The 26,657-nt window shown below is 54.9% G+C and overlaps 2 protein-coding genes across 2 annotated transcripts in view; both read right to left on the bottom strand.

Annotated features, from left to right (window-relative positions):
• The window catches only part of BSN (bassoon presynaptic cytomatrix protein), a 95,714-nt gene extending 94,128 nt beyond the window's left edge, over nt 1-1,586 (bottom strand). Inside the window, exon 1 of the mRNA XM_087743899.1 lies at nt 1,414-1,586. Within this exon, the coding sequence (XP_087600025.1) occupies nt 1,414-1,586 (173 nt within the window). The remainder of the gene's footprint in view (nt 1-1,413) is intronic.
• A 4,257-nt stretch (nt 1,587-5,843) lies between these two features.
• On the bottom strand, nt 5,844-26,433 carry TRAIP (TRAF interacting protein). The gene is made up of 15 exons (XM_087744110.1): nt 26,225-26,433; nt 24,880-24,937; nt 23,524-23,607; nt 19,424-19,463; nt 16,659-16,786; nt 13,850-13,944; nt 13,122-13,235; nt 12,092-12,179; nt 10,423-10,512; nt 10,103-10,191; nt 9,193-9,348; nt 8,944-8,992; nt 8,283-8,411; nt 7,685-7,735; nt 5,844-6,260 (listed from the first exon to the last, which is right to left on the bottom strand). Exons 1-15 carry the CDS (start codon nt 26,320-26,322, stop codon nt 6,129-6,131), a joined length of 1,401 nt encoding a protein of 466 aa, XP_087600236.1. The 5' UTR covers nt 26,323-26,433; the 3' UTR covers nt 5,844-6,128.
• Between the last annotated feature and the right edge of the window lie 224 nt (nt 26,434-26,657).

Genomic DNA, 26,657 nt, shown 5'->3' with positions numbered 1-26,657 from the left:
AGGAAAGCACCACCAGGCAAGACCGCAGACTCCCGTTTGGGCTCCCACTTGCATTTTCCCCGTTCAAAGTAACGCGACTGGCAACACAAGCAGAGCTCATCGCTGCACGGGCGAGGCAGAGAGCCCAAGACGCCACCGCCTTGACCACGCACCATAGGCAAACTGCCCGCCGAGTCCCCCACATCCCTTTCTGCTCCTCGTGTTTATTTTTCCAGATAGGATGATATTTTAGGATTGGCTTTTTTTTTTTTTTTTAAGGAATATCTCCAATCCCACACCCACTTCCGAAGCATCTCCCTCCCGGCCGGCGCTGCCGGGCAGAGGGAGAGCGGCTCGGCACAGTTCCCCGCGAGGTTTTGCACCGATGACTCCCGGCAGGGCTGCACGTCCCTCCTGTTACATAACGACCTTCCCCGTTTGGTGCCGGCTCCGGTTGGGGTGGCCGTGGTCAGGGTGGCCACATGTGGGGTGGCCACGTTTGGGGTGGCTGTGTTCGGGGTGGCCGCATTTGGGGTGGCCGTGTTCGGGGTGCTCACACACCCCGGTGCTGTTAGCCACGTGCTGCCAGGCACCGTCCCCCCACCCCTGAACCACATCCCTCCCTCCCCCTAGCCCCGATCCCCCGGCAGCCGCCCCAGCCCTCGCTGCCAGACCTCTGCCAACTGGGCAGCACCCACCTTTCTCCTGCCCCCAAAACACCGCGCTCCTCACCGAGGGCACGCCGTCCCTTTCCCGCACCCAGCCCCAAACCGCACCCTGGCCTTCCCCCAGCACCCACGGGTGTCCCCAAGCTGCCAGCTCCCCTGGGGCTGCACCCTCCAGCAGTGACCTGCCTTGGGTGCCTCTGTCTTCCCCCTAAGCCCCATCCACCTCCCTCTCCTGCCCGCATCCCCTGCCTTCTCCCTGCCTGCACCCTGGTCTCCCATCAGTTTGCACCCCTTGCATGCCCCTCTCTTACCCCGCCTGCCTGCATTTGCCTGCCTGCACCCCGCAGACCTTTGCCCAAGCAGCAGCTCCTGCCTGCGGGCCCCTGGCCGCCCCCTGCACCCCAACCCGCTCCCTGCGACCCGCGCCCGCCACACCCGAAACACCGGTGCCCCAAACCCCCCACCAGTGCACCGGCACCCAGCTCTGCCCCACGCATCTGCCCGCACCCCCCGCCCCGCCCCTGCACCCACCCACGACCCCACAGCCCGTCCGCTCCCGCACCCCGCCTGCTCCCGCGCCCACGGCCCCCCGCCGCCCGCCTGCCCCCCCCCTCCCCTGCGCCCCATGCACCCCGCACCTCCGCGCCCTGCCCGCCCCTGCCCCCGCGCCCTGCCTGCCCCTGCCCCTGCCCCCGCGCCCCGCACGCCCGCGCCCCTGCCCGCTCCTGCCCCTGCCCCTGCCCCCGCGCCCCCCCCGCGCTCTGACCTGGGCCCGGGCGCGCTGCCCGGGAGCTGTCCGCCGCCGCCCGGTGCTGAAGGCGGCTTGGCGGCGGAGGCGGGCGGCGGCGGCGGGGCCCCGGTGGCGGCAGCGGCGGCGGCGGCGGCGGGCGGCAGCTGCCCGTCGTCGCCGCCGCCCTCCAGGCTGGCCTCGTTGCCCATGGCGGGCCGGGCGGGACCGCTCCCTCAGCGCAGCGCCGCCTCCGCCGCCATCAGCCCCGCGCCGCCATCGCCGCCTGCCCCGCCGCCCCGCGCATGCGCCGCCCCGCGCCTGCCCGCCCGCTCGCCCCGCGGGCACGCGCGCCGCCCGGCCAATCGCCGCCCGCCGCCCCGCCCCCCGCCCCGGCCCCCGCCGGCACGTGCCCCCCGCCCCGCGGGCGTGCGGCCGGGCAGCCAATGGCGGCGCGAGGCGACGGCGGGCGCGCGGGAGCGCCCCGCCCCGCCCAGCCCGCCGGCCAATCGGCGCTTTGCAACGCCCGCAGCCGCCAGGCGGCGCCCCGCGAGCTCACACCCTGACAGCCAATGAGCATCCGGCCTCCCGTGGGGTCTCACGCCGCTGGCCAATGAGCGCTCACTCCCGCATGAGGTTACACCCCGACAGCCAATGAGCACCCAATCGCCCATGAGGTCACAGACTGCTGTGGGATGTCACACACTAACAACCAATGAGCATCCCCCTCCCCTATGAAGTCATGTGCTGCTCCAGGATGTCACACCCCGCTGGGCAACAGGCTCTCCACTCCCTCAGGAGGTCACAGCCTGCCAGCCAATGAGCACCCTCCTTCCCCATGAGGTCATGGGCTGCCCGAGGATGTCACACCCTGCCAGCCAATGATTGTCCTGCTCCTTGTGAGGTCACAGGCAGCCCTGGGATGTCACACAGTACTGGCTGATAAGCACCCTGCTACCTCATGAGGTCATGGGTCATGCTAGGAGGTCACTCACAGCCAGGCAAGGAGCATGCGGCTCCCTGTGAGGCCACGGGCTCCCCAGTGAGGTCACACAGCGCCTAGCGGGTAAGCACACTGGCTCTGAAGTGAGGTCACGGGCTCCCTGATGAGGGGATCGAGCCCTCTGCCAACAAGCACCCAGTCCCCCACAAGGCCACACAGTGCTCAGCCAGTGATCGTCGTTGCTGTTCCATGATGTCACAGGGACCAACCAGCTTCCCCAGGGAGGTCACGGGGAGCCCAGCCAACCACTACCCCGCCTCCGCATTAGGTCACACAGCGCTCAGCCAACAGGCCTGCCCTCCCTGCATGAGGTCACAGGCTGCCTGATGAGGTCACAGGGCACAGGCGCCTTTGGGAGAGCGCCTAGCCCAGCCAGGGGCTCCCGCCCCGCGCCGCACAGCGCAATTACACCTCACCCAGATCTCGCCCGTAGTTAATGAGAGGCGGCGATAATTAAAGCTCCCGTTCCTAGCGGAGCCCGGCTCCCGCGGGAGGCAGGCGGGGCCGGGGCGCCCCCATGGCGGCTCCCCGCGCCCCAGGGCCCGGCGGGGCGAGGGGCTGCAGCCCCGAGGGGCTCGGCCCCCCCTGCCCGCCTGCCGCTGCCTGTCCCCTGCTGCCACCCTGCGGCCTCGCCCTCCCTCTCCTGCCGCAGCCCCCGCCCCGCTGCCAGGATCAGGCCCGGGGGGGGGGGGGGGGCGGGGCAGAGGAAGGGCACCCCCGGGTCCCCGCCGCAGCTGGGACGGGGCGCCGCCGCCCCCCGCCTCACCGTCAGCCCCGGAGAGGAGACGCGAGGCTGCTCCCGACGCTCAACACCAGCTCCAGCCGCGGCAGCAGCTGCTTTTTCCAGGCTGTGCGAGAGCACGGGCACGCTACAGCCGAAATAAACGTGAAACTGGGTCTGGCCTCCCCTCTGCTGCCACAGAAATAGAAACCGGCTCCAATGCGCCCCGGGGAGACGGCACCGCCGCCCCTGCTGCGCCGGCGTTCCTGCCCCGCGCATCCCTCGGGCCCAGGGAGCAGCCACGTGCTGCTGGGGCCAGGGCCAGGGCGCGAAGTGGGCAACGGCAGGAGGAAGGCGGCTTTGGAGGAGCTGAAACCGCCCAGCAAGAGCAAAAAGGCTGCAGTTCTGGGCAGGGGCAATGGGTAAGGGCAATAAACCAGAACAAAAACACAGCAAAGAACACAAAAACAGAACAAGAACTTCCAAAAGCAGCAAGTATGGAGGAAGCCGGAGAGTGCAGGAAGGGAGGAAAGGGGATCAGGACAGAGAAGATGGCCAGAACAGGAAAAAAAAACCAAAACACTCAAAATGTTGTTTTGGGTTTTTTGTTGGTTTTTGTGGGTTTGTTTTTTTTTTTGTTGGTTGTTTCTTCTCCCAAAGGCAGACGACTCAAACCATCCACCTTAAACTCAGCAGAGGTCCGAGGAGCCGGCAGCAGCAGCCCGGGCTCCGGCAGTGCCCAGCAGCTGACTGCCCAGCCCAGGCACGCGAGCCCCGACTTAAACGTGCTTAGGAGATCGTGGGAGATGGAGGAAAATGCCGCCCGGGGACGCAACGGGCAGAGCCAACACCAAGCGACACCGAAACAAAGGTCCTTTGCTCACCACAGTCTGAGCAGAACTTTTTGGCCCAGGATGAGTTTATTTTCAAATAGAAATCAGATTAAAGTAACAGAAGGCAACAGTCCTGCAGAAGTCAAAGACAAAAATGCCAGCTCACACAGGTGCTGCTGTTCCCACTGGAAGGGACGCTGGGCTACGCAGCCCATGGGGCTGAGCTTTGCAGGCAGGGTGGCCCCGGGGCCGCAGCTAAGCGGGGGACAGGGCTGGCTTGATCAGATGCAAACACTTCCCCCCCCCCCCCCGGCTCTGACAGGTCCCCAAAGTCGGGCTAGAGCAGGACAGCCCTGAAAACCCTTCTCAATTCCTCCACTGCAGGCTGGGACCGGCTCTGCCTTTAGGGGTAGACACATCAGCAGCTCTCCAGCACCCCAACATGGAAGCCCACATCCCTCACCAGCCACACACCCAGACCTTCACTGCTGCCTTCTTAAAAAGATCTCCCTGAACTTGCTTCAGGCCAGAGAGATCTAGAGCAAGTCTGTCACACACACAGGGTACCTACCTCGAAGGGACAAGGGCACCACACAAGAGGGTAGGCAAAAGGCTCACTGCAGACCCTCTCCCAGGCTTTTCTTCTCCAGAATTAACTCTGCTTGATTAAGTCCCCCCAGGTGTGTTTCCCAGCCCTCTGAACCCTCTTCTCATGCTCTTCCAGACTCTCAACCCATTCCACGTTGTTCAGCAGTCAGCCCCAAGCGATGCAGGCAAGACACAGCTCACGCTCCGCAGGCATTTGCCTTGTTCGCTGCCCTGGGGATCAGCACCACTTTCATCATGGCTTCACCCCACCACAGCCCTTCCCTGCAGCAGGGGCCCCATCTCCCGAGAGCTGGCACCAAAGGTTTCAGAAGGGTCAGGCACATCCATCATCCCACGCTCAGCGCCTGAGCTCAGCCCTCCACCCGGAGCTGCACTAGGGAGGAAACCACTCAGAAGCCAGTTGTGTTAACAAGTGTGCACGGCCGTATATTTTATTCCCTGAAGACATGTTTTTAGCCAGTCCAGCTACTGAGGCTTCCAGCCTGAAGCAGCTGGAAATAGGAAACATCACGGATTTGTACAGTAGAGAGTGCTGTAGCGAGGTCCCTCACCAAGTCTGTTCCTTGCAGCTTGAACAGCCCTGCTCCAGCCGCGGGGCAAGGGGGAATCTCCTGTCCCATGTCTCCAAGCTGAAGAACCCCAGACGGGTTCAGCCCCATCAGTCTCCCTCCTCCCCTGAAGGGAGCTGCTCTTCAGCACTTCTTCAGGCCATTCCAAACCCTCAAATCACTAGGCAGACCAGTTACAAAAGAACAAAACCCCCTACAATCTCATTAAAAAAATAGAAATTAATAAATGAGTTTCACACCAACACGTGCCAAGAACAGAGGTCACATCAGCACACTGATCTCCCTGCTTCCAAGCAGGGCAGGGGGTCACCCCCAACACCCTCCTCCCCAAGTCAGCGATTTCAGTGCCAAGCCTGCAAAAACCCAGTGGACTTCATGGCCCAAACCAGGACAAGGCAGAATATCCCCCAGCCTTGCCTGTGGGTCTCCCCAACCCACACAGGCCCTGCAACACAGGGAAGCGGATGGATCTGATAAGGAACATGCAGCCACCCTGCAACAATGTGGGCCAGGGCTGCTCTGCCCTGTGCATGTTTCTTACTCCAGGAAACTTTCTTTGAACTATTTACACCAGGTACAGAGCTGGTCCAGGTCCCTTCTCCCCGCTCTCGCTCCGGACTGACATCCCAGATACCCTTCCCGCACCCCTAGCTTGTGGCTGCATCCAAGAAGTGCAGTTCCACCTGGTGTCAGAGAGCCCAACAGCAGCAGCAACTGTAGAGCTCTGAGCAGGCCAGAAGATGAGAAAACCCTGTTTATTCTGCTTGAAAATAGGAGGAAGGAGGGGTAAAATGAGGGGGGTAAATCAGTCCAAGCATTAACCAGAGGCTTGGTCTCCTGTCGGCTTGCTACAAGGCCAGGATTCTCCCCAGGGCAGCTCATCTCACCCACAACACAGCATCAGTGCTTTGCAAACAGTAGCCCCCGGCACAGCAGTGGTTGCGCATTGCTTCGTGCCAGGCCCTGGGCGAGTGCGCTCTGCCCTGCGGCCCAGCCGCTCCCTGGGAAGGCAGGGGCTCTCACTGCAGGAAACTGTCCAGTCTGGCTTGGCTGCTGCTGGAGGAAGGTGCGGAGGGAGCTGCAGACACTGGCCTGGAGACGTTCTTTTTCTTGCTTCTCACCGCTAATGGACGGATTTCTGCCAGGTTTGTCTGGAGGTGAAACTGTCAAGGAAAGTACAGACCAATGCCCTGGGGACACAAGTGACCCAATACCCGCTGCAGACTAGCCTGAACCACAGACCTAGGACCTAGCCATGCATTTGCACCCAAAGAAAAACTCCCTGCCGGAGAGGCTGGGCTTTGCCCCCTACTCACAGCAGCAGAGCTCAGGCATGTTCCTGTCCCAGGAGCCAAGGAATGCTTCCCACTTGTATGCTACTCCCTGGCACACAAAACAGCGTTTAAGCATATCTATTAGAGCTTCAAGACCTACCCCACACGTCAGAGCCAGGACACTGTGCAGGGAAAGGCACAGCAGCCAGAGCCTGCAGCCTCCCAAGGCAGAGCAACCCCAAGGGAAGAGCCCTTGGAGCAGCAAGTCCTCCTTAACTCACATGGCATCATACAAATCTTCAGAGACGCAGAAGTGCCAAAACTGAAACATCACTGAACCGTAAACGGTCTTGATCAGCCACTTGCTGCAGCACTGAGAGGCAGGCGCAGGCCATGCCAGCAGAACTGCAGGGTTATGCAAACCAGCACACCTGCAGCACTCGGGCTTAGAGAAGTGAGCTGTTCCTCCATCAGCCATGTGCGAGGGGCAGCACTGGGATGGCTGCCCACCTCCTCCATTCACCTCAGGCTGGCAGCACGGGCACATGTGGCCCCAGAGATCTGGCGCAAGCATCTCCCTGCCGTTGGGTACCTCCACCCCTCCACAGTGAGGACACAGGAGCAGCAGCCCAAGGCTTCCCAGCCAATCACAACTTCCAGCTCATCACTTCTCTGCTTCAGCCTCCTGGTTTTCTACAAAGAGCAAAAACCCCCTCAAAACCAGCACCAGGAGCCAGAGCGGTGTCAGAGCCATAGGTGCATCACACACCCCTCTGACAGCACTGCCTGGGGAAGGTAGGTAAGGGGCAGCCTCCGCAGGGGAGAGGACACTGCTCCTGTGCAAGGAGTGGGAGTCAGAGCAGCTCCCCACCCACTGGGTGAGCTCAGCTCAGCCATTCCTCACCTGCTGCAGGGCTGCCCACCAGGACAAGCACAGCCAAGCAGCAGCATCCCACAGGAACAAACGCTTCGGCTGCACGGCTGGCTGGCAGGCATGCATCCAGGAAAAGGCTGCGCTACACTGCTGCTCAGAGATCCCAAGGGCATAGGCAGTCCCTGCAAATTGTACCGATTGCTTCTCTGAAGGAGCCACCACTGATAACGCTCTCAGCAAGTTCAGGTCCTTGATGCCTTTGCTGAGCTCCGAGTCAGAGAGAAATCTGATGGTTCCTTGAGGATCCCAGCCCATTTTTGGTTTGCTAGGGGACTGGACTCCTCAAGATGGCTGAGACCAAAGAGGAGGAGCAGAGATGAGGTCCCCACAGCATCACTACTGCCACACGAGCTGCAGGAAAGGATACAGGCTGTATGAACTTTGTTCTGCCTCCCAAGCCATCGTAGCCCATCCTCACCTAGGAGAGAGAAAGAAATGAGCCTGGAGCAGCAGCCCAAAGCCTCGACTACCTCTTCTTGTGTTGGTTATGTGGAAGGGGGAGCCTTGCAGGCCACAGGTTCTGGGGAGGGATTACAAGCACCTGGAAACACTCAGTACTTGTGTTAAGCCCTCACCTTTGGAAAAAGACAGATCCAAGGGTATTAGTAAAGTTCGGGTATCTTGGGCACTTTCTGAAGCAACCTGAGCCTTCCAAGCAGCAGGAAGATTTAGGATTTTGTCACTGGGACTGAGGAATATGAGGAAAACACCCCCAGCTCCAAAGGAGATGGAGGAATGGGACATGGAGGGCTATATAATCTGCTGCCAGGAAGGAAATGAGCATCTGTCATTCCTGGAGCTCTGCAGGACTGGGAAGTAGCCAGGTCATGCTCCAAGATTTATTTTCCACACACTGTATGTGGGAAGGTAAAAGCCTGATTCGCTTCCTCCTGTAGGGTCACTTCAGGACAGAGGTGTGCAGTGCCAGCCCTCGACAAGCTCACCAACTGGACAGTCATACTTACAGTGCCCATGTTGTTCTTGTGGGGACCCAGCAAGCTACCCGAAGATGGCTTCTTGGAGACAAAAGAGTTCCTGATGAATGCTGGCAAGAGGCCTTTAAGAGCATCATCCTCCAGATCATCTGCCCAGTTCTGTCCCACAAAATAATGAGGAAAAGCCCTTTAACCAGCATGATCTGCTGAATTTAGTCCACATACAGAGAGCACTAATAATGCAGACAGCTATTTAGGGTAATAGTTACTGCTGTACCACGTCAGGCCAAAGACCAGCAGCTTCAAACCTCCCACTGCGGCTCATATGGAGCAGCGCCTGGGAGGCAGGACATAGCACCCAGCAAGCCTGGGAGAACAGCCCCCTTAGCTGACCCCACAGCCCTGTGGTCACCCCCACGTTGTGTTTGCCAAGCACATCTGAGGCAGGATAATCAGCAAGAAAGCACATGGGTCCCCATCCTCCCTCTCCTGCCCAATTTCAGGAGGCCTGAGGCAGCAATAGTCTTTCTAGGAGACTGCAAAGCACTTTGAAGCATGTACAGTGGTTCTACAGATGGGCCAGTCTACAGTCACAGCGTCTCCTACATGGAGAAAATGGGTCCTTTATCCCAAGCTTATTAAGAGCAGAATCAAAGAGGTGATACAGAAACATCAAGATTAGTCCCTTTACCTCCACTGTTTCCTTCAGAACTTTCTTCGCCAAATTTACCACAGGAGGCCTGTAAGAAGCCCAAGGAGCAAATCAGAAGAGATTTATTGTTCAAGTGGAGCTGGCAAGGACAGACAAGGCCAAGCAAATGATGACGAAACTTGCAGCACGACATCAGGCAGCTGGAGAGCTATCTGATCTCACACAGCAACTTCCAAAGAAGGATGACTTTGATCTCCTTTAGAAGCAGAAAGAGGAGGGAAAACTCACGGCTTTTTATCCAGCTTCTGCCTTTTTGCAGGGCTGAAGAGAGATCTGCAGGGCTGATGTTCAGGGGTGTCCACATCAAAAGTAGCATCTAGATTGATCTCATCGCTGTGGGCTGGGCGGTGGAGCTTCGGGTGCCGCAGTTCCACAGGAGCAGGGCTGCAAGACCATGCAAAGTATGAGCCATCAGGAGGCCAATGCCTGCCACCCAGCAGACAAGAGGAAGAGAAAGCTGCACGCTACGCGATTGAGTTGCAAAACAGCAGTGGGACCAGGATCAGAGGCCCATTCTGCTTACAAGTCACAGAAAGGACAATCTGAGTCCCAGAGTTTATAGTCAGTGTCCCAAACTACCATTCACCCTCGAATGGACTGTGCCATAGCAGCAGCACCCTGAGCCCCGGGAAACACAGTGGCACACTGCTGCTCTGTGTACACAGCCCAGCTTGCTGTACTGGGGTAATAGGACAGGCTCCTCGAAAGAAAAGGCTTGATAAAAACAAAAGAGATGCCATTTTTCAGGCTAGGTTCCTCCGCCTGCAAAGATCTCCAGTCCTCATACACCAGCGCACACTCACTGGAACGCCAACTCTGAGGCAACCAGAAGAGCAGCTTTAGGGGTATTTCCCTGGCAGGACGTAGTGCCAGAGTTTGTCAAAACATAGCCTATTCTTCCTTCCCTTCCCGACTCAAACCCTCCACAACACACCCTTTTTCCAGGTAGACCAAATACCATCTTGGCAGCAAGAAGAAAAAAAAAAAAAGAGTAGGATACAAGGAGCAAGACAACCGCGCTGCTGCAATGCCTGCCAGACTAGCACGTCTCTGCCTCCCCAACTAACTAAACTGTCAGCTCTTACTTTGGACCTGCCAATCCATCCTTGGCCTGTATCCGAGGATACACTTCACTAACCTTTCAAAGACCAGTCGACTGAGAGTCTCTCTGGTTACAGATGGGACTTTCAGAGTATCCTGCAGGATGTCTATTTTCTTCTTCAAACTCTGGAGGGAAAAGGGAAAGCAGACAGCAAGATAAGGAAAGATTTAGTAGCAGATACTTTGCCCCTTCTCCATAAATCAGCATCAGGTGGAGCTCAGAGGTGGGGCAGATAAGAGAGGTAAGGTGGGCTGGGTAACCTAGTCACTGAGGAAGAGCCAGCATAACTCCTGGCTTTGCAGCTGCAGGCCATGGCCAGCTGCCAGTTACTGCAGACCAAGGGATGATATTCTCACCAAGATCTCCTTGTCCGCATTCTTCAGATCCTTCTGGGTGCTTTTTAACTCCTCCTTTGTCTTCTCCAACTCTGAAACTGTTTTCTGCAGCTGCAGAACAAACACCCCCAAACAGGAGAGTGCTAGTTACAACATGTAGGTAAGGGAGACTGCAGATCCCCCATGAGAGCGGTATGCTCTGCAGCACATGCTACTTTCCCCCTGTTTCAGGGCTCTGTTTTCCTGTGGCAGTCTGACCAATCTCTCCCATATCAGAGCAATCCAACACCTGCTCATTTCCTCAGGCTGCCTGCAGAGGGACCTCCAGGGCTGCTTGCCCAACACAAACCTTCCTATAGTATTTCCAGAGCATTTATGCCTGATGGTGACAGCTTTTCCCTGCTTTAACACTTGGTGGCTGCATTCTGAATTCCTGCAGGACTTTGGACACACCAGAGCACAGGAATTACAAACCACAGGCTGGAGGATGGTTGTGCATCAGCAGTACTGGCACATGGACAGGCCTGATTCAACAGGGAAGTGATCCAGGAGCAGGGGTTGAGAAGTGGTCGGCTACCACATCAGAGACATTTGTGGGTGCAGGAGTCTGGGCCAGCCCACAAGCATCCGTACAGTCAGCTCTCCGTCAGCCAAGCCCGGAGCCCTGAGTGCACTGACTCGGATCCTCCTGACCCAAGCCAGTGACTGCAGCTTGGCACAGACTCAGCCAGAAGCAGGTCGATTGCAGCAACAGCACCTCATGTAGGGGGTTAACTCACTTGGGGAACAGCACAGCAATCTGAGAATCTCCATTTGAGAGGACCACAACAGCTATGGCCAGGTAACAAAAACAGGCCAAATCCACCCACAGTCTCCCGCTCTGTGAGCCTGGATGCGGGCATGCCCCAGGGAACACCTGCGCCTTGGAGAGCAAGGCTACACGCACACACTTTTTGTGGGGACTTGCTACCAAAACTGACAGAAAGCAATTCCCAACTTGACCTAACAGAGCCCAGCCAGGCCTGGAGCAGGGGGAGGACAGCAACAGAGGTACATCAGCAGCTCCAACACTGTGCCAGGTCAGGACCAGCCCAGGCAGGCTCTGTGCAGAGCCACCTGCATGTCTTCACCGCACCTTGAGGACCTCTCCTGCCTGGACCCAACATCACATGGGAGCCCTGGCCCAGTTCAGTTGGCTGAAGGCATGAGGCTAGGTGTGACTGTGGTTGTGCCAAGCCAGGGCTAAGCCCTGCTCAACTGGTGCTGGCTCCAAACCCCTTCCCACCTTCCTTCCGATTCTGCAGCAGGAGTGGCTGGCAGCTGAGCTAGTTCACACTCAGCGGTGTGGCAGGATGAACGCAGTGCTGCTTCCAGAGCCCAGTGGAAGCAGCAGAGCACCTGCGTGCTGCTGCCTTCCAGTCCAGGCTCCCTGCCAAACTCTGGCTGGCTCTGCACATGCTGCCCCACCAGTGTCCCCAGAGACCACACTCCTGTCAACAGCCCATGAGCCGCTCGCTCACCACAGCATCACACCCTGACCCAGAAACCTCAGCCTGACACTTCCACACCACCCGCACCACTCAAGTAGTGCTCAGTGTGGGAGGGGGTCACTGCAGAGGGCTTGGGCCACAGTTATTCACAGGGATCTACAGACCAGATATCACCCTGGCAACTCTCACTCTCCCTTTACCTTGCTATTGACAGAAAACAGCTCCTTCTTCAGCTTCTCTGTCATCTCACTAGAGATCTTCCGAGCCTCCTTCAAGTTTTCATATTCCCTGCAAAGACAACAGAAGAGTCATGCTGTTTACAATAGGATTGAGCTAGAACTTCTCATAGGCAACCCAAGACCCTTAATTTGAAGCTCTGCAACTGCAGAGCCACCAGAGAAAGCCCAGGAGACACAAAGCCCTTTAGGGAACAGAGCTGAGCATACTAACACTGGCCAACAGTGTGTCAAACATACCACTACACCATACAGGAGAAAAAAAGCTGCACAGGATACCATGCCTGAGAACAGGGCATGAACAGAATTCACCAGCAAAATGGAAACTGGATCCAGAGACATTTGAGTTACCAGCTGAAAAGACAGACAGACAACAGAGCAGCCTCCATGCTGGCAGCAAATAGGGGACTTTGCTTTAAGTGACTTTTCAGAGACTTCACACTATTGGCCACGCACATTCATTCCCAATTACACTACAGGGACACTTGCCTCATTACAGCTTTGTATCAAAGCTGCAGTTATTCAGCTGCCACCAGAACAGACCCAAAGAAGCTGTGGTTTTGCCCAGCAGGACCAGATGGATTTCCAGGCAGGGGAGGGCAGCACTGCAGATTTGCCTTGCCAGAGAACGCTTGAGGCCACAGCTGCACAGTGCAATGCAGCAGAGGGTACAACCCGCAGCCCCTCATCCACTCATTTCACCCCCAGGCGTGAGAGAACAGAGGGAATAATAATCATCACCTCATAGGTACACTGACAACTCTGGAGACAGTTCCCATGGTGACACGTATGTCACTACAGTGACAACAGGAACAGTTCAGTGTGACAGGCCCCAATCTAGGTCCCCAGGATCTGTCAGTCAAAACCCAGTGGAGGCCCAAACAGGCAGCAAGAGCCCCGCAGAGCCTGTGTGCCTGTCGGTACTCGGCAGAGGGTTCTCCCTGGGCACATCCAGGACAGCACAAGCCAGCTGGGCCAAGCCCGCAGCACCTACTTTTTCAGTGAGACACAGTAGATTGCAAGCTGTTCCACCGCTGCCTGCCCGACTCCCATCTCTCTGATCATCTCCTCCACTTCGGGGCGCTGGCTCTGAAGCAACAGCTCAATCCTGCACAAAAAAAAAAAATACCTTCAGTACCTTCAGCTCATGAGTCACAAACAGAGCTGGGAAAGAGGCTGGAGCCCTGCTTCCCCCCCAAGGAGCTGGTGCAGCCTAAGCTCCTGCTGCAGGCACTCCAGCTGTTGTGGCAGGGAAGGGAGAGAACTGTCCCACCACAAGCAGGGCTTTTTGCTAGGGAAGAGTAGCGCTACGTGAACAGACTAGAGAAGGGGCAGCTGTACACACATACTGCACATGGGGCCAATGGCCCAGCTCTTGGGCCTTACAGCCCTGTGGCTGACGGTTCCTGGGCTGGGATTCTGCCACAGTGTCCTCTGATAAGAGGAATGGCATGTAGCCACGCTGAAAGCACTAGAGATGAGGCCAGTCTGCACGTCTTGCTGCTGCTTAGAGAGGGCAGCCGTCTGGAAACATAGCAGGGGCAAAAGCACAGACAGGCAAGGGCAGGCCTGCTAACACAGCAGTTTCCAACCTTACGGGGTAAGACAACCCAGCATGTGGAGGTGGATGTTGCAGCAGGAACAGCAGGACCTCTCCGTCCCTGAGAAGCGGAGAGGCACACAGCCCAGCCTGCAAGGCCCAGGGAGAGCCCGGGATCTCACCGCTCCATGGTTCTCAGCTTGTTTCGCAGGCGGCGGGCCTCCTCCTTTGAACTTCTGTTATCCTCCTGCTGCTGCTCCAGGAATTTCATCTGCTTCTGCAGAGAAGCAAGCGCACACTGTTAGGAAGGCTCCAGGGATTGTTAGAGAAACATCCTGGCTTATGCGCACTGCGGGCAGCTGGGAGCATACATTGGCTCTTAATGCTATCACCACCTCAGCAGCCCAGGATTACGGAGAGTTTAGCTCCCTCCCTGCTGCACCCCTAGCTCTGCTCCTTGCAAGCGCAGCAGGGTCTCAGTGCTAATCACAAGACGAGTCTGGCACTGAAACTGCGTCTTAGCCTCCCTTCTGCTGGGAGCGTTTGCAGGGTTGTGCAGTACCCTGTCTACACCGACAATTTGTTTCTCAAAAGCAAGGGAGTCCACGGCAAGCAAACCTTGCTATTGCTTTTTCCTCTATGCACAGCTGATCCCTTCACTTTAGCCTCCCAATTCTCCTTACCATTAGCTGCTTAAAACATAAATAGGAACACTGACTGGGGCTCTTCCAGGAGACCTCAGCCAAACCAGACACCCACTTCTCTTACCTGCCTGGAGAGGCTGCAAGCCTGTTGCAGCCATCACCTTTCCAGGCTCTCCAGTAGTTGGCAGCAGTAACAGAGAACCTCAGCTGAGCTGAAAAATCACAGATCTGCAGTGTGGCAGAGGACAGGGGAAAGCTGGCCTGAATTAGCACCATTCCAATGCGTCTGTGTTGTCTGGGTTTGCGTGTGCTCTAGGCCTGGTTTCAGCACAGCGTTGACTCCAGGGAGAGGCCTGGCCAAAGACCATCGCCTCGTAAAGCTCCCTTCCACACAGAAGTTAAAGGATTTTATCCGCTTCCTGCCACAGAAACCAAACAGCTGTGAAACTGCTGGGACTTTGCAGAGGGACAGCGTTGCAGGCTCACGTGTTACTCTTGCTTAAGCAGAGTCCATCTTCAGCTCTTCCTGACCAGAGTTCTCTACGCTTCAGATCCCCAAAGCAGTGTTTTGTGCCACGTTGGAGCAGAGTCCCTAGCCTCAGACAGCCTGAAATGGCAGCAAACTCTCACACAAAGGTTCAGCAGCAGCTGACAGTGCTAGCAGGAGACAGGAATGGCTCGCAGCCTGTGGGCTTGACCTGCGTCACAGCTAGTTAAGCCTGTATTTTCACTGCAGAAGTTTAGTGCTTTAATCTTTAATGATGCAGTATAAGACAGTGGTTGGCATTCAGCTGGGAAACCCCGTACACCACAGAAAAGATACCTCCAGGTCCCTAATCCTTCTGCCCTGCCCAGCTTTCATTAAAAGGACTTAAGCATACCCAGAGGGTTTTGCAACAGGCAAGATAACCAGAGAGCCTTCTCCTGAGGTGCCAGGCAGGAAAGCCAAGCGCAGAGATGTTAAGTTGAGCAGCAAGCACCAGCTTCCACTGTCACAACTGTTTCTGCAGGAGTAGGGAGCATCAGAAGTATCCTGCCACTGGTATAGCCAGGATCCCAGGAGCATCTCTGGCATGGCACAGACTCAGGCTGCCTTTACACCCAAGCAGATTGGATATAATCCCATGGTCAGGCAAAAAAAGTTGTGCTGGCTCACAGTAAGGCTTGCCTGGCATTAATTCCTTACCATCTCTCCTTCCACCCTGTGACAGCACCACATTGCTAGTGTCAGGCAGACCTCCTGGACTGGTTCCTCCCAGGAAGAGCCCAGCAGCAGGCGGAATACAGCAAGATGACCCAGCAACCCATCTACAAGCTGTCCCTGGGCCACTTGGCCTTGCAGGTCAAGGAACATGATGCAGTTTAGGCTATTGGGCCAGGCCCATAGTCCAAGAGGCAGAGATCTTGGGAAGTGCAGTTGACCCCTACCCTGCCTTTCAGCCTGCAGCTCACAAGCCCACCTGCCTCAACCCCATCTTCTTGCGACAGGCACGTCATCTTCACACAGTGGAGACTGCCTATCCCAGCCCACCGCTAAGGCAAAGTCGCTCTGCTCGCTACAAGACATCCCAACAAAGCAGCTCCTGCTCTTACCCTCTTCCACTTGCTGTTTACGCACAGTACATGACTACACACTGAGTCACTGCATGCTGAAACACAACAGGAATATTTGATCCCTGGACTTCACATATTACTAACCTAACCGAAGGAAAGCCCTGGCAACAGAACAGAGACAAGAGAGTTAGCTGGATCAAATCCCACTCAGCTGAAGCTTGCAAGTCCCCCTCCGTATATTTCAGTTTGATTTCTCCTCCAATCAAACTAAAACTAATTTTCCTTGAATCCCGCCTGGCCTAAACCCATTTCAGAAGAACATTCTACCACAGGGAGCCAGTGTTTCGGCAATGGGGCGCTGGGGCCAGTTCCCACTCTTGGTTTATGCTGCTACCTTTATAATCAGCACTGCCGCTTCATTAGCAAGGCTCAGCCAGCATCCCCCAGGCTGGGCTGGCATCTCTCCCTCACTCCGGCCACCTCTGCCTTGAGCATGCAGCCACTTGTAAAAGCCAGGCCTGTTGCTTGCCTCTGAATCACCCCCGGGTGGAGCAGCTCAGGAGCTTGAGACCAGTGACACCACTCGCTTTGGATTAATAAACCCAACATGAACACCCAGCTACACTGCCCTTCTGTCATTCAGAGACCAAGGAGATGGGAGTCTCAAGGCACCAGATCCAAAATCCCACCAGCACAATCTCTTTATTGGCAGGGCCTGTGGAGACCTTCAACAAAAGTAACACCGACTGTGCAGTGGTTAGCACTGAAGTCCTGCCAGGGACAGGAAAGGTACCTTGAGAGAGGAGCACAGCATCTCTGTCTCTCCCAGCACCTTCTGGAGCGACTCTATTGTGGCATTGCGCACATCCAGAGTGTCCCTCAGCCCATCCACAACAGCCTGGCATTCCCGCTTTTCTTTCTCTGGAAAAGAAAAAAAAAAGAGACAGGTCATGGCCCGGTAACCCAGACTTCAGCTGGCCCACAGCAGCAGGAGCACAACAAACAGATACTGCTTGCAGTCTCAGGCTCCAGGCTGCTAGGAGTTGGCCGTTCCTGTAGAGAGCCATTTTCCTAAGTGCTGTCTTCTGCACCAGGGTATGTACTGAGCAAATGCTTTTCCCAGTGCCAGCAGGCTTCAAGATTTTCTTTACTAAAGATAACAAGTTCCCTTTAATAGCTTTCCAGTGCCAGCCCTGCTAGCATTAAGCTGATGCATCTTAACTCTTGCATGCTCTCACAGCCAGGCTTGCACAGGGAAAACTGTTCTTGAGTTACACCGAGCTGTCACAGAGCTGGAGAGCCAAGCCCCCAGCCCATCCTCTCCACATGGAGCCTCACATGTGGGGAAGCCCTTTGGGGGCCATCGGGAAGCTGCGTACAGTGATCCACCATGCTGCTGCGTCACCATGCTTCTGCAACTACCCTCACCACAGCACCTACGTCGAAGGGCAAGAGACAGTAAAGCAGAGCTCTGCTGGGCACTGGGGACTTTACAGGACATGCGACAGCTTAAGTAGATTCCCCAGAGTGCCCACTTTTTGCAGGTCACAAAGCCCTTGAGTCCTGTTGTCCCTCCCCACGCAGGCAATCCAGGAACAAAGCACATGCCTCTGACCACCAGAGAGAAGGTAGTGGAAAACATCAGATTTCAATTTGTTTTGTTGAGACAAGGGAAGAACAGCTCACAAAGCAAGAACCATCATCAGGAGCTGATAGACCTGTGCAGGGAACAGCCAGCAACACTGAAAAGCTCAAAGCAGTTGGGCAATGAGGGAAAGCAGCAATCCCTCCATCTAACCCTGCTGAGACCAGGGTAAAATCTTCAGCTCAGCATCTTCTGTCTGTGCTAAAATCATCCACAGCTCCAGCCTAACAGTAGTGGAGAGCAAATCAGTGCCTTTCCAAAAAGCTGTTTCTCCTTGCAAGCAATCCAGTTTCAAACTGTGCCACCACATCCCATGGAAGCATGACCTGCAGTGCAGCTTCACGGCTCGATCAGACGGTGAGAGCGCCATGTGGGACTGGGGAAGAAGAGAGGAACGTATCTCAGCAGAAGCAGGCAGGTGGCTAGGGAAACACAGATTTCTTTCTTAGCAAAGCATTTTTCCTCCATTGATCTGAATAACCCTTCCTCACCAGCCTGGAGACACTCCCCTGCATTTTCAGGGACTCCACATCCACCAAAAGAGTTAGGGCTTCCCCCTCCTCCGTTCCCAGCTGCCCAGAGGCAGATGGCAAGAGTCAAGCCTCCCCGTGCTGCAGGAATGAGTTTTCAGCTCATTCAGAGTGCCTCCCACAGCGCCTGCTGGGTCTGCTCAGAGCTCCGCACCTCTAGAGCCATTTGCAAGCTGATCAGAGACTGGCAATTACACAGCTCCTCTACAGCACATCTTTAAGCAAAGAATTTATACACAGGAACCACCAGAGAGCAGAATGCCCACAGCAAAGGAGGCAGGAGGTGGGAAGGAGCTTCTCATTTCCAATATGAAAAGAGAATGGGACAGGGAATGTCAAATCCAACCTCTACTCACCAGAAGTCGAGAAGATGAGCAGGCCTTCAAGCAGTTTCTCTTGGATAACATCCTAGCAAGAATCCCAGCCACCTTCCCCAGAAGATCTGGCTCTCTACCAAGTCACTAAACTCAACCAAGCTGGCAAGAGAACAAGCCTCAGAATAGAGACATGCAGACCATCCAATTCTGTTCTCAGGCTAAGGACTGAATCCTCAATCTACTGGCTATTCATGTCTGTCTCGTGCACACAGGGAAGGCAGAGGAAAGACGACTCTCAGGGCGTGGGTGAGCCCCCAGCATTCTTTAAAGATTTTTTTTTCCCCCTTTTGCTAGTGTGTCTTTGGATTTCTGTCACTCAGACTGACATTTTCCTTTCGCTGCTCATGACTCATGTTCTGATGACAGGCTGCCTACAGATGATGCTTAAAACCCATCGACAAGTCTCCAGGGCTTTTGCTTTTCCTGCCTCCCTCAAACATCCTCTAAAATTAAAGATGGGAAAATGGAAGCACACACACACTGAACTCCGTCTGCTCTTCGCGCGACACATGTGGCACTGCAACAGCCAAACAAATCCAAAGCCTTCCCACTGCTGCTTGGGCACCACTTTTACCCCCTCATCTGTTAGAAGGAACAAGCCTTTGCCATATGCAGCTGTGAGTTTCCCAGTGAGGAAACCAAGGGTTTTGCTTTCAGCAAGCCTGCTCCAGATATAGCTGTGCCGCACTTTTGTAGCTTGTGATTAGGTGGAGGGGCAAAAAATTGCATGTGTCTCTAAACTTGCAGAGAGCTCCGCAGTTACAGCAGAGCTGGGCCAGGCTGTGGACTCTGGCTCTGTCACACAACCTTTATACAGCTTCAGGTGGTCTCGCCCCAGAAAAAGCTCTGAAGAAGCTGCTCCAGCAAAACAGTTTGCAGCCTGCACTATGCCCGCAGTGGGCTCCGCACAGGGGTTCCTCAGGCCTGGGCAAGCCACCTAGCACAGGCAGAGCCCAGGACCTGCCAGTCACGGGCTGCCAATCGCCCACTGGCTGCTGGAACTCACCTTTCACAGAGAGCTGAGCCTTCACCTTGTCCAGTTCATTCTGAAATACAACACAGAAAACCCGATTAGGAAACGTCCTGCAGAGGAGCTTTCATCAGATCTTAAAAGGACGCGAGAGGTTTCTCAGCAGGACATTTGCACTGGCCAGGTGCTAAGAAGAGAAGGCAGTAACAGCAAGCTCCAAGTTACAAGCAAGTACTATCACAGGGAACGGAAAGAGCACCTCCAACTGGCATTCTTCAGGGGGAGAAGAAAAGATCTCAGTTTTGTCTTAGCCCTGTCAACCTTGTGTTTCTCACACTGTCAGTCATCTTGTTTTAGCTGAATAATTTTGGAAGGCTCTCGGGGAAACACAGGAAATCAGACAGGAACAATTTTTGTAACGTTTTACCTAAACAAGGCAATAAGGCAGGGATGTTGCCAGACTAACTGGATTGAGAGTTGCTTTGAACTGAAGTGAACTTCAATCAGGTGCAGGTGGGAGACAGGAGGGCACGTCCAAATGTCTGAAAAGGTAACCAAGCATACAGTCAAAAGGCACCAGCTAGCGTTCTGACGGACGCTGAAGTCACTGCAGTTTGGAATGCTGATATAAGCTAGCAGCTCAATCAAATGGCCATAAACGGGTCACCGATAAACCAATCCATACCAAACTGAGGGCACATAACATCTGGGGAAGGTCAAATGTTTCTAGCACTTTCATCAAGGATCAGAAAGAGGCAGCAAATGCCCCATAGTTTAAATTACAGATAATGAAGTGATATGACTTATGGACACTGGCAAATAGCCAAAGGCAGTATACAGGGGTTACAAAGAAGGCCAATATATAAATATATATGTGTATATATGTAAAAAAATAGAGAGAGAAATATAGACAGGAAAGAGTCAACAGAAGATGACTTAAAAATGCTGTGTTAGAGAACTGCAGAGGAAAGCACATAACAAGTCAGGCAGGAACTGCAGTGGAATAAAACCACAATAAAATGCCAACACAGTACTGAAGCAAAGCACACAAATCTGTGCAACCCAGAATGTTACATGCAAATCTGAGCTGAGAATAGCAGCACCAGTGGCCATGGATCTGACGGGACCAGAGCAAAGCTCTGCTAGTGTCAATAAAGGCAGGAAAGAGAACATGGGACATAAAGCTCAGTAAGCAGAAGGGACCAAATGCAAAGCCTAGCAGAGCTGACTTGGATTTACCCCTGTGGGGACAACAGCTGAAGGGCTGACATGGAATTAATTCTGCTGCAGGAACTATTCTGGAGTAGCTTCCTCAGAGTCCTATTTAGGAACGATTAGTGAGCTCACAAGATGTGCTAATTAGCATGATAGCAAAGAAGTCCTGGGCTACTGCGGGCAGCTATGTAACATTACCTCATTCATTAACTTAATCTGAAGTCCCTCATCCTCCACCACTGCTCCTAAAGGCTTCTCCCAGTTTTCACTCCTCTGATAGAAGCCCTCCTCTCTTTGCCAGCCTGAGCTCCAAGACCACAGTTTCCTAAGATCAAATGAGTATATCCTGACCACAGACAGCTGTCCTCCCAGGTTTCTACCCTCCCTAGCAGGTTTGCAGGCAGGAATCCTCCTCCTCCTGCCTCCTTTTTGCCAAGCTGAACAAGCCGAAGTTTCTGAGTTGCATTCAGAAGACAAGCTCTCCGCTCCCAGATCACAAGCAACTAGAAGTGTCGGGTTCCAGACAGCCTCACCGAGGTGTTACACCCCAAAACTCACACTTTTCTTGCTCTAGGAACAGTCGCATGGAGACTGTTCTGATCACTGAGAACCATCTTTAAGAGCAATACAGGATAAACCCAGGCTCAGCACCCAGAAACGCTTGGACATGTTGCAGCGTTCAGCCTGTGGTCTACAGCTACTCCAGGGAACCAAGTTCCCTCTGGTGTTTCAGTTGAAACTGATGCCTGGTGGTGGGAAGCAAAGCAACTCCAGCACTCCTTTGACTGCAAACATTTCGGAACAGAAGCAGGAGTGAGGAATAGCACCAAAGGCAATTATTATCCAAAAGATAATTTGGATAATTCTGCAACAACAGGAAGAGGTTTCAGATTATGAAGGAACTCTTCTGACCACTTATAATTGGGTAGATATGACTGGTTCTCAGAAGACCATCCCAAGCTTGTCTCCCCAAGATGACAAGCGGACCACAGCTACGCAGTCTGCTTCCTAGCACACTGAAGCATATTCCCTTGCCCCAGTCCAACCTTCTCATGGCAGGAGGCCAAATACTCATTTCAGGACATCTGCGGGCTGCAGAGATACAGCTCCAGCTGATTGCAGAGCTGAGTACCACTCTACACCCAGGCTCTTGGAGGGACAGGCAATGGTTGGCAACAAACCCTAGATTTAGGGGCTTTTTCAGGTGAAATCACTTCTGGCTGAGGAAGTAACCAATTCTTTTTGCAGACAGAACTCCAGTCTAAATGGACATTAAATCCCACCCACAATGGCCACCCACATTCTTAAGGTGCTCCATGTCCTCCAGAAACAAGGCAGGACACAACATGGAACTGGTGATAAACCAGCAGCAACCTGAATCAGTGCCCAGGGCAGTAAACACCCATACAAACCAACTACGCCAATCTACACAGAAAATATTTGGTTCTTTCCCATTAGATAGTGACCTCAGCGCTCTCATTAGGAAAGCTGCACACTCAGGGCTAGATATTGCTCTGATGGCCACACAACAAACTTTGTAGGAGCACGATGAGCTACCATCAAGCTTGTTGTGCAGGAGCAGCTCCGCAGTCCTGCCCTCGAGGAAGGGAGCTGTTCTTCAGCACAGCCTGCCAGCAGGGGAAGGCTGGGGGAACCCATCTTAGATCCTGGGGTGGGGGTGAGAGGGAGCAGAAAGGTTTTCTAGGGCAATTTTCTCCAGTCAACCCATTTCTGAGTCACTCATCTATTTACACTTGCGAGAACAGATCTGAATATGTAAAGGCAATGTTTATCCACTCCGAGCCATTACTTTGCTTCTAGGGCACACAGCTTCAAGTGCCCAGAGATGCTTTTTCATTTCCTCAGCACACATACTTTGGCCTTCAGTTTCTTTATTAGCAGTCTTCAGGAATGACATTATAGTCTGGCTGGCTTTATTTTAAAAACATACGATATACATATAGCATTGTCATGGCAACTGCTAATTATGGTAATTGCTGCACATGCTGATTCTAAACACGAGAGGGTACAAGCGTCCCGTTATACCAAGGTCAGCCAATTACTTTTTTTTTTGGAAGAGAGAACTCCAAGACATAAGAAGCCACGCTTCATCCACACTAAACAGAGGAGGAGGACACAGAACAGCCGCTCTGCGTTCATCTCTTCTCACCCCCAGCTCTCCACACCCAAGGGTGGCACTTGGAGAACATCACCCAGCACCCCAGCTCCTGCCAGCTTCCTCCCACAAGGACCCAGCCTCAGCACTGTCCACCACTGCTGGTGCAGCTTCAGGCAGCCCCTTTCCTAATTTATCTTGGGGAACCAAGACTTTATCACCACCCTGCATAACTTCCTTACAGTCTGTGCAAACAAACCTACCTGCAGAGAAGGGAGGAGGTGGCACTTCCTCTAACAGCCCCTTCTTTCCAGAGGGGTTAGCAGGGCTCGCATGCAACTGAGCCACAGACACCGGCAGCAGTTCACTGCATTTGGGATTTCCTTCTCCTGCCTTTTGGAAAAAGCTTTGTAGCCTCATCCGCAAGGCTTTGAGACCCAAGGAAGAAGCAGCAGTTGGATGTTTATTTGATGCTGCTTCAGGAGGTTTCTGTACCCAGAAACCAGGTGAGAACCAGAAGGAAGAGCAGAGAAGTATAGGAGGCTTCTTGAGTCACCACATGAGATTTGGTCAGGGGGAACTCTCAACCACCACACGGAGACTTCCTTACAACAGAGCTGAGACTGGGCAAGGACCAAGAGGGCGAACAGAGACAGGCAGGAGACGCTGATGCGCTTCAGGTCTGAAACACGAGCACGGCGAGCACCAGCCCAGGAAGCGGCTGTTGGCAGAGGACCAGCGGCCCAGGCCGCACTTTCAAGATGCCAAAGCATCTCACAACGGAAGAACCACCCAGTCAAATTACCTGCAAGGTCTCTGCATCCGGTGCTGTCTGCTCCTCCAGGGCAACATCAAAAAACAGCTTATTGATGATGTGTCTTTTGCTGACCTAAACACAGGAGACAGAAGAGGCTGATGGGCACAGGTATGGAAACACAATGGACATGCAAGACAGATGGAGGGGGAGAAGGTACCATCTCGTCACAAGGCCATGAAAGGCAAGTCAGATCACATGCTTGACACCATTAGCAACGATACTCTGCTTCAGCTCATCAGTGCAGCAGCGGACCCCCCACTCAATTTTTAGGAGCGCGACTCCAGCCAAGCTCCTGAGCCACAGCAGAAAGATTCAGACATTTCTGAATCAAGCGCAGTCTGTTCTCTGGCAGCTAAGGCCGAAGCAGCTGACGCTGAGCTAACATGATGCCAAATCCTAAGACAGAAGTACGTGCTGCTTTCTGCAGGCAGAAGGTGCTGTAATTGAATTTGATAGCTCTCCACACCTCCCCCATGCAGTTACAGCTTTGTGTTTTAAGTATTATATACAGTCATGACACCAGCTAATTGCATAGTTACTGCTACATAAGATGTTATTTCGCGATAACTCCATGGTAACCCAGAGATGTAAGAGGCAGTGAAGAACAGAGGGAATCAACAAGTCAGGGAAGGAACAAGGGCCAAGACCTTGAGAGGAAGAAAGAAGCACGAACACAGAACAAGCCCAAGCTGCAGCTGGCTAAAAGCCTACATCTGAGTGTGAGGCAACATCTCCTGCAGCTGCTACATGCTAAGACCTACTGGCAGCATCAAGGCTGGTGACACAACGGACTTCAAAGAAGTTCAGGTCCCGATTAAGCCACTGGATCCCCAAGCCTTGGCTTCCCATCTCAGAAGCAGAGCACATCCTTCCCTCCCTCCCCAGCCTTTGCTTTTCTCAAGGAAGGGCCGAGTACTGCAAAGCAAGGACTCAATTATAAGGACCACGTGCAGCAGAACAGGCTGCTTACCTGATAGCAAGCAGCAGGGTACTCTAGAAACACAAGTCAGATGTCCTGATTAATGCCTTCCAGCCCTTTATCATTATGCCAATACTTACCCAGCCTAAATAAAAGCCATGAAAACCCAGAGACCCTTTCTAGAGAAGCTACAATACGGACAGCAGCAGGGCACCCTCAGACCATCCCTTCTGATCAGAAAGGTTGCTGAGGGGAGTTCACCCTCCAGACCTTTGGGGAGAGCCTCAAGTGACAGAAAACTCTCTCTGCTTCCTACCACAAGCCTTTTCCTCATATCACCACAGGCCTAGGCCACAGCTCACTGGTGCCGTTTGCAGAGCATCGTGCCACAGAAAGACAGAGGCGTACATGGGTGATGGTTTTACCTGGATTCTGCACTGCGGGCAAGTCCGGCTCGGTGCTGTGTCAAACCACTGCATGAGACTGAAAAAGGAAAAGAAAACATACCGTGAATCCTTAAAATCCAGGTGTGCTGCTCCCAGGGGCCACCCCTCAACTCACCAGGAGACAGCAGGATGCGACTCCTTTTTACAAACAGAAACACAAACGTTTAGTCCAGAGGTGCAGCTAACGGGAACACCATGTTCCAGCACACGCACTCTACCTTCGCCTCCGAGACAATTCCCAGCTGAATTTAGCATGCCAGCTTATCTTTACCAGGGCAGAGTTTTTACAGAGCTCAGATCTCCCTGGGAGAGAGTCTTTGAACAACTGTAGCTTCGCAGGAGCGAACAGATCCACACATGGAGAGGCACAAGAGCTGCTATATCAGGATATGACAGCCCAGAGATCCCCAGTTTGGTCAGCTCCAAAGGGTGCCATTGACACCAAACACGCATCTGCGGAGCGAGGGAGACTGGGCCGGTCTCTGCTCCGAGATGATGAATGCAAACCTGTCAGGCTCCCCAGGAGAGCTACTAATGCATTTTGCAACCAAGCCATCACGTCACACTCAGAACAGTTTATTTTTGGAGCAGGGTAACAATCTGGAGCTGGCAGGTTACCTTTGGAAGCTCTCCCTCCTCCGCTGGTTGTTGGAGGAGAGCGAGCCCGAGCTGTGCCGCTGGTTAAGAAGTGACCAGCACACCTGTGAGCGATGGTCCCTCTCCACATTAGCTAGCCAGAAGACCAAATGCCTGCTCCCTCCCCACACACAGAGAATTTATTTCCTCAGCAGAACCATTTCCTTCCAACATAAACACTTGCAAAACCATTCCAGCAAAAGCATGAAATTGCCTGGGAGGCTTTGCTCATAATCTTAACACCGCTCCTTCCAGATAAACACCCTGTGTAGGAGCAATCTGCTGGCACCGGCCCTCCTGGAGAAGGGAGACCGAGCGCCAAGACAGCCAAGGCTCCTGCGGCAGCTTCATGAGCTCCTCTGGACCCCTGCAAAGCCGAATCGCTGCCGCTACGGCTCCCAAAGCGGCCAGGGCCTCCACGCCCTCAGCGACCGAGCCCGAGCGGGGGGGAAGGGGGTCACAGCCGGTACCGGCCGCCCAGCGAACACCCAAAGCCCCCCCGCAGGGGAGCAGCCTGGGGGGAGCCGCCGGGACGGCTGCGGGCGCCGGCCACGGGCTCGCCCCGGCTGGGGGGAACGCGCAGCCCCACGGGGCTGACACCGCACACCGGCAAGCGGCTGCCGGGCCCGGCCGGAGCACCCGCCCCGCCCCGCCCCGCTCCCCCTCAGCCGGCCCCGGGCCCGCTCACCAGGCGCGGTGGAAGGTGTGCCCGCAGGGCACGGCCGCCACGTCCCGCTCGTTGTCGAAGAAGTCGGAGCAGATGGTGCAGTGGGCCCGGATGGGCATGGCGGGGCCGGGGCGGCCAGGCCGGGACGCGGCTCCGGTACCGGAGGGGCAGCGCGGGGCTGGGCGATTCAAATCCGGCCGCGCGCCCGCCGCTTCCGGCCCGGCCCGGAAGTGACCTCACGGCCCCAGCGCAGGCCCCGCGCCCCCGCTCTGGGGCCACGGCCGGGGGCGGGGCCTTGGGGGCGTGTCCCGCGGGCGGGGGCGGAGCCTCGCCCCCCGGAGTCTCCCCGCCCGCCGCGCCCGTGTACCCTGAAGCTTAACGACGGCAGTTGGGCCGCGAAGCTCCTTCTCGCGCTACCACAGGGCCCCGCTGCCCTTACTGCCCGGGCAGTAAC

This window comes from Nipponia nippon, unplaced genomic scaffold, assembly GCF_047370975.1.
Source record: "Nipponia nippon isolate SJK-2023a ecotype South Korea unplaced genomic scaffold, ASM4737097v1 scaffold_9, whole genome shotgun sequence".
NCBI lineage: Eukaryota > Metazoa > Chordata > Aves > Pelecaniformes > Threskiornithidae > Nipponia > Nipponia nippon.
The sequence above is the reverse complement of the archived record's forward strand: the minus strand, read 5'-3'. Positions and strand labels throughout refer to the sequence as shown.

What these genes read in the sequence shown, in the direction of transcription:
- TRAIP (XM_087744110.1), bottom strand. Translation starts at nt 26,322, where the DNA reads ATGCCCATCCGGGCCCACTGCACCATCTGCTCCGACTTCTTCGACAAC. An exon ending in CGGATGCAGAGACCTTGCAG is followed by an intron (nt 19,464 to 23,523) that starts GTAATTTGACTG and finishes GTTGTATTTCAG; the next exon opens with AATGAACTGGACAAGGTGAA. An exon ending in AGTCGACTGGTCTTTGAAAG is followed by an intron (nt 9,349 to 10,102) that starts GTTAGTGAAGTG and finishes ATGGTCTTGCAG; the next exon opens with CCCTGCTCCTGTGGAACTGC.